Below are 14,417 nucleotides of genomic sequence, written 5' to 3'. Positions count from 1 at the left end.
TATAAAATTTTATATCTTTAATATTATTATCCCTCTGGACAAGCCCCTCAGCCTCCCTGTCACAGTTCAGTTGGAAGTCCTCTCCCTCTGCTTTGTCACCCTGCACTGGGGGTGACACAATCTCAGGACCACAGGATGGAAGAGAGCCCTGGGGACCATCAGGTGTAACCCCCTACCTTCTCTTGGACAAACACAGCTAAATGTCAGTGTGTTTGGCTCATATTTAAGATATCTAAACTGAGATATTTTCAGACCATTTCAGCAATTTCCATTTGGATGACTCCCTTCACTGCTGACATCTGTGTTGTCTGTCAGAAGTAGAACCCTGCTTTTGCTCCTCCTGCTTTGGTAATATTATTATTATTATAAAGAATATTATTGTTATAAAGAATTACAGATTGTTTTCCTTCTATCAGCAGCCATGTACTCTGCAGGTGAGGGGAGATGAAACAGTTCCTCAAGGCTCTGCTGCTCTTTTCCCTTCCTGCACAAAGGCAATGAGACCTTTTTTTAGTAGCCTAATGTTAAGGCTTCACAGCCCAACAGGCCAGCTTTAAAATCTTCATTTCAGAGCAGTGTTCTGGAGACAGTCAGCATCACCTACACAAAAATAAAAAATAAGTAGGGGAGGAAAGGCCTGCTGTAGTCCACTGGATTCTCCCACATTTTCTCCAGCAGAAGATGCTCTCTGGCATTTCTGGAGTCAGCTTAGCCAAGCATCCCTCTGGTGATGGGGGAGGTTTTGCTAAATACTTAATTTTGACTCTGAGTGCTGTTTCCAAGGATTTCTGCAGTAAAAACCAATGCATTGGGACAGTCTCCTCCTAGCAGGTTTTGGGACAGCACGAATCACCTGCCAAGGAGCACTGCAAGAGCAGCAGAGCACAAACAGAGATTTACACATTTCAGCTCCATGTGCCAGTTGAATAAAAACCTAGCACTGTAATGATGCAGAACGAGCCCAGACAGGACTGATATCAGATATCAAAGCATTTCTGACGTTTTATCTGGTGTGTTACAAGTGGCACATGTGCTGCAGTGAGTTGTAACACCTGGGGCTAACACTCTGAAATATTTGTTAGTGTTGGGAGTCACCCCAGAGCAGCTCCTTGCCATCCTGCCTCTGTTCCCCACTCTGCCAAGGTGCACAGGCCATCACTTGCAAAGCTGCTGAACCCATGGGCAAGGAAAAGGGGGAAATGCTGCCATTTCCCTGGGCTCAGCTCACTGCCCAGGGTCTGTGCATGTGGCACTGCCTGAGAGCAGCTGTTGGACCCCCAGAGCTCCTTAGGGTGCCCCAAGGTGGAACACTGCCTTTCCATTTGATAACAGACTTGATCTGAATGAAAAATTCTGCTCTGGGTATCATTGTTGGGCTTCTTTCTGAGAGGCCTAAACCTGAAAACTGATGAAACATAAGGATTTAAATCAAATTCCTTGTCATCCTTTTTTTTTGTTTGTTTGTTTTGTTTCGTTTTCCTGATTCCAAGCTCCTTTGATAGGGATTGTCTGGTCACTAAAACCATACCATTAAAAAGTCAGTCTCCATTTCATAGAATACAGACAATTATTTAAAACCATTTTGGATTAGGTTGACAGCTAAGGAGTGGTATCATTCTGGTACTTCAGGAGTCATAAAAGAGCCTCAGCGTTCCTGTCAAAGATAAAGTTATAATATTTTAGAAAAATATTCTTAAGAGGGTGAAGTCAGTAAAAATTTCAATTATTTAATTGGTTTTGTACAGAATTTTCTAGGAGCAGGGGAAGTCTAGAACAATGGGAAGTCTAGAACAGTGGGAGTGATGTTTTCTGCTCAAGAGTCACAAACTCAGCATTACCTTGACATTACAAAACCATTTTTCATAATTTTCATCATAACAAAAGAGATGGAGAAATTGGGAAAGCATTACGGCTTCACCATGCACAGCTGCACAAAATGAGAAAAAAATTTGGGTAGCTCACATTAATTTTTTTGGCATTTTACACCCAAAAAAGATCTATCATATCAAACCAGAAGTCCTCTCCCTTTCTCCAAGAGCTGCCAACTGCATTTGTCTGACAATATGTGGGAAAGGTATAGGGATACTGCCTGAAATAGCTTCTCAGAAATTATGGATCATGTGCACCAAGGTGATGCCTTGGAACTTTATCCTGTTCACCCTTTCCAGGTCACATCTGATTTCACAGTTTTCTATCCTAAAGTCATATTTGTCTGAAGGACCTCATTATTCACTTGTTCTTTGTACAAAAGCTCTTCTATAATTTTGTTTATTTATCATTGCCTCTTTTTCTGCATCTTTCCTACTTTCACTGTAGCTTTTCTGAGCTGAGGGCTCAGACCTGTCCATGGTATTTGAGATGGAGTTCACCATGGGTTCAGGCCATAAGGAAGTCTGGCATTCTGTGCTCTGCTCCATTCTGAACAATTCCTACCACTTCATTTGGGATTTTTTTGACTGCAGATGGGCACTCAGCTGACATTTCACAAAGCAAAATGCATTGGTACAACCTAGCCAGCAATGGTACCTGCACTTTTATTCCCAATTTATTCAGTCAAGTTTCTCTTGTTAATATTCCAAGTGCTGTGATGGACACTTCTCTCACAACTGGGCTCCAGAGTGCTGGAATATTTAAATATGCAATGAGTTAATTTAATTGCACTAATACATGCTTTAATCCTATGCTTCATTTCATTTATCTGTGCATCTTACATGCAAAAGAAATGCTCCAGTCCACAGCTTTCCAAAAGAAAAGACAACAACTGAGGAACTTTCCCTTTTTTCACCCTGCCCTTGTGCTGAACACATTAAAACTTCATCTGCACATTTAGGAAGTTAGGTTAATGTATCTTTGAAAGGAAATAAATAATGTACAATGAAAAAAGGTAGACTTCACTGAAGTCTGTCCTGATCTGACTTTGGTGCAAAATTCTAAGCAGGCAAAGCTCTCACAGCTCCAAGCCTGGCTTTATTTGCACAGACCCAGGGCCTCATGTGGGGATGGCACAGGGAGTTACTCACTGTGGAGATGCCAAGCAATAACTCTGTCCTGGAGGATATTTGCTGATTAGGCTATGGAAAATGAGGGAAAAAACACAGCATCTGGTATTCCTGAGTGCCCCTGAAGTTATTGCAGAGAAACTTATAAAAACTGTATGATCTCATTTTAATGGAAAATAGAAGTTTGGGGATATTTCCCAAAAAGCCTTTTCAAAGGAAACAATAATGCACTTCTCCATTTTCACCTCCAGATTTTAAATTGTAAACATAAACATATGTACACTTGACAGCAAGATTGACCATTTGCAGCAATGTTTTCCTCTTTGCTGTTATTTTTCCCTATCCAAAACCGCTTAGGATAAAAACACCGCAATACCTTCCTACAATTTAGCAAATGCTCATGGAAAAAAGTATTCATTTCAGAAGATGAAAGATAGAAGTTTGGGAAAATAATTTGACATAAGCAGTATATTTCTATTACAGTGGGAAATGTCTTTTAAGTGAATATTACTCTTACTCTCACAGAGGAGCCAGTGTTCAGTTTTTATCTCTTGCTTTTCACCAGTAATGGAACAGTTTTAAACATTTTACTATTAAATGTCACCGTAAGAGCTAAATGTTTTAATATCCAAAATACCATGTTCTTTTCTGACAGTTCAGATGCATCTCAGGATGTGCAAAGGCCAGATGGAAAGTGCTCCATTCACACGGACACACTTGCTCTAAGTGCTACACAAACCATGCTGAAATAAAGCGTAGAATGCTTGAATGTCACCGTGCTTGGCACAGCTCTGAGGCACCTGGAGGCTTTATGCAACCATCATCCTACAGGAAAGGCAATCACATTTAATGTGCTTTTAAAAGAGTGGTACATTTTTTCCCCAGGTTTTGTACCCCCCCTTACAAAGAGGGGCAAAGAAATCACAATCCCAGGTTGCTCCAAGCCCCATCCAAGCTGGTTTTTGGACACTTCCAAGGATGGAGCAAGCACAACTTCTCTGGTCAAGCTGTGCCAATGCCTAATCATCTTCACAGCTGATAATTTCTTCCTAACACCTTATCTAAATCTATTTAGTTGTCCAGACAAAGATAATTTGGGTTTATCCCTTCTTTTTTTTTTTTTTTTTTCCCCCATGGATGTATACTTGGAATTTCAGCTAAGCTCATGTTGATTTGCAAATGTCTCAGCCTCATCTAATGAAAAATAAATTTAGCTTAATGACATTCTCAGCATATACAGTATGCTCTAAAATACACTTGTAAGTCTCCTATTTTCAGGAAGGTCAAATCCTAAAGTTACATAATGCAGCATTGAAAATTTCATCGTTAAATACCAAATATATTTCTTCAATGCTATTTGTGTCAAAGTGGTTTATTTAACAGCACCTTCTTGGAGTTTGTCTTTTCTAATACAATTAGAAAATGTGTGAGGGCTTTCATTATTTTTTTGGATGACAAAGTTCATATTCCATGGCCTGGTGACAATCACAAGAGGTGATGAGGTCTTTAACACAATAACTGCATTTAAATTATGTGGCTTCCCAAGAATTAGTCCTTCATTTGGCTTTCCATTTCCATAGTCTATTTTCCAGCTTTAGGAACAAAATGTGGTGCATTAAGGTTCTCTTCCCTCGTAACAATGCTTAAAATGAAAGATGCTTTGTTTCAGGTCTCGTTAGCTTCATTTTGCTTTTTCCTTGGAATAACCTTGCTTAGCCTCATATCCTTCATAAAAGACAAAACTCTGCCAGTGAAGTGAGCCAAAGTACAACATTTTTCACTGTATTCACTTCCCACACACAAGGGAAGATATTTTTCATTCTGTTATGTGAAGTGCCCTTTTTTTTTTTTTCCCAATAACATGAGGTGCCTCTGGAACACGTTTCTTGCCACAGAGTTTCTCCTTTGAGTGTTAGTAGTCATCCTGTCCCTTCTGTGATGATTTTGTCCCTTCAGTGATCATCCTGTCCCTTCTGTGATCTTCTTCCTCTTTTGACTTTGCCACATGCAATTAACTCTTATTAGAGGGTTACAAAAGAATTCTCATGTACCTGCCTTAGATCATAGCTTCAATGGTCCAAAATTTCCAGGCTCCCTGTACAATAAAGTTTTTAGATTCAAAATTATCAACACTTGAAAAACAAACATGCTTTCAGCAAACAGGCTGTTTCAGGAGCTGCAGTCCTTTCCACACTCATCCTCTTCATTTCACAGAATTACATTGCATTCTGCAATGAGTCAAGAAATCTTTACCTAGCTTGCTGCTTTGTCTGCAGAACTCATGCTACTCATTAAATAATAACTTTTTTTTTTGCTTAAATGTTTGCCATTTTGCTGACAAATCCACTCACAAGTCTTTTCTATGAGGAAGAAACAATCTCTGCCTTATTGTGAGTTCTGACACCTGTTAAGGCTTCCTGACCATCCTCAAGGCAAATTTGTAGAGAGGGATGGGCAAGGTCTTGAGGTGTAACTGCATTTGTGCTTCATTCATCACTGGCCTTCAAAACATGTCCTTAAAAAGGTGCATGCCCAGAAGTTAAATATGATTATGTTGAAACCATTCCCTTGCAGGCTCCATGCAGCTGCTCATCAGTGCTGTGTTGCTAATGGGATAGCTGCTGCTGTCCTGCAGTGTTTTCCTCACCCAAATTACTCACTGGATTAATAAAATCCAGGGATGGGGAAAGGTGTAACCTGTGCTGTGCTCACAGCCACTGAGAATTCCATATTTGAACTGTGTTTTTTCACTCTTGCAGCTCGGTGTGAGCCCCCGTGTGAGCATGGAGGAACTTGCCTGCCTCACAACACCTGCTCTTGTGCTTATGGATTCGTAGGGCCTCGGTGTGAAACAAGTATGTATGAACCCTCTCAGGCTTTCTCCATCACATGTTTCAATTAGCAGAAAATTACAAGAGAGAAAAAAAAAAAAAAACCCACCAAAAAACCTTTTTTTTTCTTTTTTCTCCCCTATATTTTCCCTTAAAATGTTTCTTGAATACAAAGGAGTCAAGGAATACAGTAGCTATTTCACAGCATATATTTACCAGCAGCATTGCTGTATTATGTAAAAATATGCACATCTAAATCAACATTTTCTACGTAAAATTGCTTCTGGAAAAACAAACAAAAAAAGAAGAAAAAAGTGCATGTTATTAATAGTTATATTTAGGAAATTTAAGATTGTGAATGAACATAGTAATGCTAATTTTGAGAACACAAAAGAGCAGCCATACCTATTAGGAGTAATGCTACTCTGCAATACAAGTTTAAAAAGAGGTTCAATACAGAAAATATCTGAAAATCAGCCTTCAAACCCTTCTCTATCAGCAAAACACATGCACTGCCATCATAACAGACCTCACTGCTTATTTAAATATCAGGCTGCCCTTGAGAGGAATATAATTTTATCTATGAAACCGAGTAGCTGGAATACTTAAAAAGCAAAGGATTTTGGGTGTGTGGCTTCTCATAGAGAAAGCAAATCAAGGAAAGGGAGAAAGCAAATCAAGCAAACCTTTAGTTTATCTCCAGGACTAATACTATCAGTTATTGGCTGTAATAGGGCAGCTTTAGGATCTGCAGGGGTGTTGGTGATGAGATATTTTGGGTTTTTTGTGTGTTTTGCAGTGGTGTGCAGCAGGCACTGTCACAATGGGGGGGTGTGCGTGTCGCCAGACGAGTGCCAGTGCAGGCACGGCTGGAGCAGCCCCTCCTGTGACACAGGTGAGTGCTTGGCAGGGCCTCATCCTCTGCCCAAAAGTGCCCAAAAAATCCCTGACAGTCCCCCACACCCCAGTGCTCAGACTGGGAATTGCTGCTTAAAGAATTAAAGCCTAAGAAGAGGAGACCAAGTAAGAATTAAAGCTTAAGAAGAGGAGAGCAAGTACGGGGCAAGACCTCAGAAAGGCTTGAGTTTATGTAATTGTTCATAAGTTTAGATGTTTATGTAAGTATTCCTGAGTTTAAATGCTTACCTAAATCTCAGGGAACCTACAAACAGAATCTTTTTGCAGCTCTTTAAGCTTGTGTGATTCTGGAGCACAGAATCTTATCAGGCTGTGCTGCCAGAATTCACACTGCTCCTCCTGCCTGCATCTCTCCCTTGAAGAGCACCTACAGAAAGCATCCACAGGAATTGGGGGGCTCAGGAAAAAGCCTCCTCCACCCATCAGTACAAAATGACAAGGTGTGGACTGGACTTAGGTACTTATTTCTCAAAGTTTTAAACAGACACAGCTCAGAGCCCCCTGTCAGGATCGAAGTCCTAAAATCTGGGGTGGATATTTTCTCCAAAGGCACAGAAACTGCAGCACTCACCTGGGACAAGGCATGCAAAATAGTGAAATATTAAAAGATGAGAACTACCTGAATCAGTGCCAGACCTGAAGGCTCCAGAGGCAGTCTGCCTCTGCCACCGTGAATATTAAATGGCTGAGACACCTTCAGCCTGCATTACCTTTCCTGGAAGGTGAGAGATGTCATTTTAACCTCCATCTCCTGGAGATTGCTCTTCCTGTAAGTGTTAAAATGACAGACCTACTGAGGAAACATAAATTAGCCCAGCTATGATCCACAGGAAATGACTGGGATTGTCACTGCTCCTCTGGTTCCCACTAGCTCTGCTTTTTCTTCTCAAGGAGTTCTGCAATTTTATTTTGGGGTGGCTTTGAACAGAATCATTCCAAGAGAAGGGCAGACAACAAGCAACAGTAGCAGTCACTTCCAGACCAGAATAACAGCAGCAGGATTTTTTTGTCTCCTGACAGCTTTGGTGAAAGGCTGCCAGACTCCCCTCTCTGGCACATTTCTGAGTGCACTGCACAGAATATTTTGTGGGCGCTGCTGGGGTTTCCCACCTCAAGTGTTATAAAAGGAATGTCAGGAAGAATACAGGTATAAAATGGAAAAAAAAGAGACTTTACCACTGGAAATATAAACAACGACAGACTGACAGGATTATGGACATCTATGAAGTAGCCAGGACAATAACATGACTAAACCAAATTCCCCTTAAGCAATGAATTAAATCCATTTTGACTTCATAAGTGACTGCTCCTTAGTCAGAAAAACCTCTCATCTAGACTACAATTTCACTTTTTTTTCTCTCTCTTTCCAAATTGACATTTTATTTCTTCTTTAGTTCAACTGAAACATTTTAGCGACCCCTAATTTATTTAAGCTTAAATTCATTTATATTTTTAATAGACTATCCTGTAAGATACTGAAAGACAAAGGGAACAGAAAGAAAAAGTCTGGTTTAAAGTATCACTCTGCTTTACAATGAAAACTTTATCAGATTCCTTATTCTTCACACACTGACTTCCCATCTAAATCAATTTGAAATTCTAATAGTTTTGTTTTTAACAGTCTGGTACTTGCCACATAGAAATATGCAAGGCAGCTTTTAATTCCTAATGCCTGTTGTATCATCTAGAGTAATAACAGATACATAAAGAGGCAAAGGGAGCTCAGCCAGTGGCTTTGTTGGTGATGAATGAGCCAATGTGTTGTGGGAACTGGCATTTAAATGAGGCAGAACAAACAGGTTTTTTGGTGCACACCTATTCAAGTCCATGGAAATGCCACAATGCTCTGCTGAATGCAGACAAAGCAGCAAACAATTAATATCTCATCTCCACATTATCCAGGGTGTATTTTATTTGACTACATTTGCTACCTTAGGATCATGCTTGGTGAGAATACTGGAATGGAAATAAATGAACTGTGCGAATCAAAAGAATACATCCGAAATAAATTAAATTATTACATTGAATTATAGCCTATTTCATCTCCCAAGCTATGCTAAAACACCTCTGAAATGCTCCCACTGTGTCGACCATGAATAAGTGCTGCAGCACAACTGATCTGCAAGGGTTGCATTAAACTTTTCACAGCACCACTAGAAATATTCATTCTAATGGCAAGTGCAGCAGTAAAAGAGTGCCTGCTCTGAAAAGTTCAACATTATCAGAGATTCATGCAGTTCTCTTACATTCCCATCCAGCTGTGTGCAATCCTGTGTGCCTGAATGGAGGAGTCTGTGTACAGCCAAACAGGTGCTCCTGTCCTTCTGGTTTCTATGGGCCACAGTGCCAGAGAGGTAAGAAAATTCTATTTATCATCTTGATAAATGGTCCAGGCTCAAAATATAAATATACCCATAACATTACCTACCCCCACATGAAATATATCCAGAGACTCTCCTTGTCATAACTATGTGTGCTCCCTTGTTGTTATAGTCTGCCATAAATCCACTTTTTATTGTTCCCAATGGTATTGGGAAGAAGTAAGAACTTATTGGTGATGCCATTAATGGTAACTAAATAATTACTCTAAAACTACCTGAGTCAGTGACATCATTGATTAGCAACTATTCAATTAAATGAGAAAGCATGGCGGTGCTTTGTTCATTTTGGTACCCTGTGGTGTGTGCTATACTGGTTTCACAGCCAGGTGATAATTTACCTTCAAATGGGGTTCACAATGTCACCTACTTGATCACCCTAAAGTGCTGTGCATGGGAGACTTCTGTAGGACTTCATCAGATCCCTAAAAATGTGATCCAATATTGCTCAGACGGAGCAGGAGCTGATTTTGAATCCCTGTCCCAGCTCTAAACTCAGGCTAACAGTGTCCTGGGCTTCTCACTCACTCTGTGCTGCAGAAGGCAAATTAATTAATCCTTTAATGACCCAGTATCTCATACAAGGAAGGGAACTTAGGGCCCAAGCAGCTGGAGCACCCCTGTGCTAACACCACTGGCTTCTCTTTTTTCAGTATGGACCTAGCAACTCCTCCTGAATCTGGGAATATTAACTTTGCATCCAACAGCAGTTGTTTATTACCAAAACAACTTCAGCATGTAAAGTTCTTTGCTCTTAATTTCTTTTGTTTCCCACATTCCTAGATTCGTGTGGTCCTGATGTATATTTTTGCAAGTGAATGATTCACACAGAAAAATCTAATTGCAAATGGAGCTTGCTGGAAACTTTTTTTTTAATGATGTTGGGGGTGAAGGAGAGAGTGAAAATTATAGGCTGTAACTTGATGATCTTGCTCTTGAACAGAGAAGGTGATTTTCATCATCTAGGTGATTTGAAGTTTTTGCTCTCAAGTGTTGTGGTTTAGACAGAGCTAAAATTTGAAAATAAGTATCCACATTCATGGGATCTGAAATTGATAGCAGGATATAATGGATGGATGCTGAGGGAAAGCAAAGCCCTTCCTTCTGCTTCTTGGAGAAAGGGAGAAGAAACAGCACCAAGGACAAGTTAGCAAATGTCCAACACTGATCTATATTTCATGGGGAGAAGCCCTTGAGGAGCCCTTTGACAGAGCCTTAAAAACCTGACACCACTGGGAATATTCTGACCACTTAAATATCTGAGAGACCCTCGGGTGCTGGGAATCATGTCCCACATTTTGCCACAAAGAATCAGGGTCTCCACCCAGGCAACAGCCCAAATCACCCTTTGGGGAGACACTTTCCCCAAAAATACCTCTGTGAGCTGCTCTCCCAACAGAGGCACCCGAATAAGGAGCCTGTGCTTTGGCAGTGCTGCTCCCCCAGGTGAGTTTGGTGCTCAGGACTTTTCCTTTCCTCTGCCCAGCTGTTTGCATCCCCCCCTGTAAGAATGGTGGCCACTGTGTCCGGACCAATGTCTGCTCCTGTGCCGAGGGCTACACTGGAAGGAGGTGCCAGAAAAGTGAGTTACACATTTCCCTTTGATTTCCAACAGTTCTCTGGGTCCTAAACAGCTTTTCTCCCTTTTGTGCATGTTCCACAGAACATTTAGCCTGTGTTTGTGCTGTGATCACCTATATTTCCATCAGAGCTCATAATATACCCAAAACCAACTTGTTAATTAGAATAAGTCAAGTCAACGTTGGGAGGAGAACATTTTGCTGGAATCCTCTCTAAATATTTCATGCATTCAAAATGAGTAACATTCATATTCGGAGATTAATTAATTATTTTGCATGAAAGATTTTTTTGGGGGAAAAAAATTAAGGCCAAAGGCCAAGAAGCTGACTAAGATCCTTAAAAATATTAGAAAGTCATAGTTCCAGCTTAATTAAGGTAATTGGTTAACAGCCCTTTATCCTTGAATTTGTTCTTGTCACTGAAAACTCCCTTTTTTCACGGTACCATCAGCATTAATATTTGATTCTTCGATTCTTCTGGGGAAATAGGTTATTTTGGCACTTTTACAGACTCAATTGCTCAACAATATCTGTCAGCCAGGGGGTTTAGGATATGTATGTGAAAACTTTTTTTTTTTTCTTTTATTATTTCTTAATCAGTTTGAAATTGGCAAGAGGGGAGCTGTGAAAACAACCATTCTTGGCAGGAAGAATCTGTACATTTCCAGAGCATTTTATGTCTCTCACACACAGAGGGGAAAAAAAAAAAAAAAAAAAGCCAGTAAAAAATTCCCTGCAGCAACAAAAGCCCTCTCATTCCCCACACTGCAGCTCTCCCCTCCTTCAGCAGAGAGGGTCGTGACGCACAGTGCACAATTGAATAGTCTGTTCTGGCAGGAATGTGCTGGAGGGAGAAAAAAGGAGGAAAAAACCTTATGTTTGGCATCCTGTTTCTGAGGTTAGGGAACATTAGAAAAGTGCTGTTTCCAGCTTTAAACACCCTGCCACATCTCCAGGCAGATCAAAGGGAAGCGTGCTGATGATGATTGCAGTCTAGCAAAGCACTCCACCAAACCCCACCAACTCACAGCAGGTTCCTTCCCACTTCCCAAAAGTTTCTGAGGTTTTGTTGCCCATCTTGGTATAATCTTTTGCAAAAATGGTTTTTTTGAGGTGATGAAAACAATTTTGTTCTGTCTGATCCAAGCCTTCATTCTACTTCAATAACTGCTATTTGGTCTGGTTTGTTTAGTCTAGTGTTATAAAAACTCAAATAAAGGGCCTGTGAATGTGATTAATGAAGAGCAACATAATTAAGTGGAAGCAAAACACTACTTTTTGCTGATTTTGCTGATTCTTACTGGCCACTGACTGCTAATTGGTGAAAAATGTTGAGCAATGTTTCTTTTTTCTTGCCCAAAATCAAGAGCACATGGGACAAGTATCAAGATCCATCAAAAGAAGTAGTTAATTCACAAGATTTTGTAACAAGCAGTTTCTCTTAGAGCTGTCTGTCTTCCTATTGTTATATAGAATAACTTCTCTCTCCTCTGGCAGAGGCTCCAGATTTTGCAGCTCCTCTGGAGCAGAAGCCTGCAGGGCACAGCAGAAGTCAGTCTCAGCTGACCTTTCCAAACTTTCCTCCCCACAAAATGCAGAAAACCAGTGCTCCCAGCGGTGGGAGGCTGCTCTCTGTCCCATAAACCTCTCAGAGTTCAAATGCAGAACACATCTCACCCCTCTTTTAGGCATGATTTTTGTATCATTTTTTATCAGGCATGGACTAGATTGGGGGATTAGATAGAATATGTGGCATACACTGAAAGGCTAAAGTGTGAACACAGGCACGTGTTCCTCACTCACATACAGACAAATGAAAAAGTAGAGAGTAATTCCCTAGCATGAAGAAATCCCACTACCCAACCCCTCTTTTTCTTAAATAAAACATGTAAAAACTACATTAAAAAACTACATGTAAAAGCTACCATAATATCCATTTGAAATGATGAATGTGACAATTCTGAGGAAAAAAAAATCCTTTTGAAGGATTTTATAATTATTTTAATTGTTCTTTGCACTCTGAATATGATATTGCTGAGTTCTTATGTACTTATACACTTCTAGTACAGTTTCAAACGCTTCTGACAGCAAAACAGCTTTATTATGTACTTATATACACACAGTCTATAATCTTAGAAATTTGGGGTAGATTATTACCTGACTAATAAGACCTATCAAGACAGAGTGAGTAAACTTAACACTAAGGCAGATAAATTGGCAGTTAATTCAATGTTGTCATTGTTTGATACATTGATATTGTTTCCACTGCTTTTAGACGTTTCTCTTTCCTTCTTAATATCTTACCTGCAGGGACAGAGAAAAAAAAAAGGCTTCTATTTAATTTTGGCAGCTTCAGATTCTCAATTGAAGGAGATAATAAAAACGAAAAGCCACACAACCCATCAAAGATGTTATTTTTGAACTGAACCCAAACAGGCTATTGGTTTATTTCAAACACATAGAGGCATGGCTTAGGGTTTTCATTTTCATCACTGTACAGTTTGGAATTTCTGCCTTATGAATTTTATTTTCATCCCTGTACAGTTTGGAATTTCTAATACTGTCTGCATGACAGCCAAAAACGCGCAGGACACGGTGGAGGCTCCTCATCTTTTCTATTCAGGCTTGCTCTCCTTTTCTTCCTGAGTGTGTGGAAAAAGGCATTCAGCCTGAAAGTTTGTGTTTTGTATCTAAATAAACATCACTCCAAAGCCCTGAAAAGCGTAAATCAGGGAGGTGTGACCGGCTGCCAGCTGCAATAAGTGCCTGGTGATTATGCAGAGCAGACACCCACAGCCCAAGCACAGGTGTAAAACTGACAGGGAAATGTGTGCTTGTGCTTCAGCAATCTGCAACCTCATACCCTCACTTGAGAAGGATTGTTTCCAGTGTGATCAGTCTTGTTGAGAGGGAAGAGGCAAATGCTGGCAGCACCTCAAAATAAAATATGTTTCTGGATCAATTTTGCATCCAACAAACACGCTCGGGCGCTGGAGAAAAACTGTTTGTGCAGTGGTTTGAATTCCCTTTTGAAAAACACAGATTTAACAATCCTGGGATGTCACTGCTTTTCAGGAGGCTTTAAAGCAGGATTCTGACTGATATCTACTGCATCCTTACAAAAATTATAAGCAAAGACAACACAGTAAGTTTCCTTTATTTACTACATGTATTTTCATAGGACTGCTCTACAAACAACCTTTAAAAATGAAAGCCCATAAAAAGCTGAGTTTTCTTAGGAAAGGTTGGAATGAAGAGAAGGGGAGAGGAAGAGGGATTCACAGGACCACACATTTTTCCTTTCCTCTGCTGTCTGCTCCTTGTGAGCGCATCTCTGAGCGAGAAAAGGCGAGCCACAGCTCCCTCTGGAGCTCATCAGCAAGCAGAGGTCAGGGGAGAACAGCATCCTCCTCCTGCCTTTCCCAGCACACCAGGCACACCTGGAGCCTGACCTCAGCCTCTCTTTTGGAGCTACCTCATGGCCAGGCAACACAGCCAGAGACGTGGGGTTTGCTCCCCATGTAAAACTGAGAGCGAGTTTCTGTGTGCTTCTGTTTCGTTGTGTTGGGCTTTGTATCACATAAATCATCCCACTGACACTGGGGCTTTGCAGATTGGATCTCAGAGTTAGGAGATAACTATTTCTCCATTTCAGTAATTCCTGCAAGCCAGGATTTATAGCCAATTCACAGTGGGCAATATAACTCACAG

General features: G+C 40.5%; 1 protein-coding gene across 1 annotated transcript in view; it reads left to right on the top strand.

The window, feature by feature from the left end:
- The window catches only part of LOC129122742 (von Willebrand factor D and EGF domain-containing protein-like), a 168,123-nt gene that overhangs the window by 133,561 nt on the left and 20,145 nt on the right, over positions 1–14,417 (top strand). The window contains 4 exon segments of the mRNA XM_077181864.1: positions 5,759–5,854; positions 6,630–6,725; positions 9,007–9,102; positions 10,613–10,708. Of these exon segments, the coding sequence (XP_077037979.1) occupies positions 5,759–5,854; positions 6,630–6,725; positions 9,007–9,102; positions 10,613–10,708 (384 nt within the window).

Source organism: Agelaius phoeniceus, chromosome 7 (assembly GCF_051311805.1).
Source record: "Agelaius phoeniceus isolate bAgePho1 chromosome 7, bAgePho1.hap1, whole genome shotgun sequence".
Lineage (NCBI taxonomy): Eukaryota > Metazoa > Chordata > Aves > Passeriformes > Icteridae > Agelaius > Agelaius phoeniceus.
This window is presented reverse-complemented; position numbering and strand designations above follow the sequence as displayed.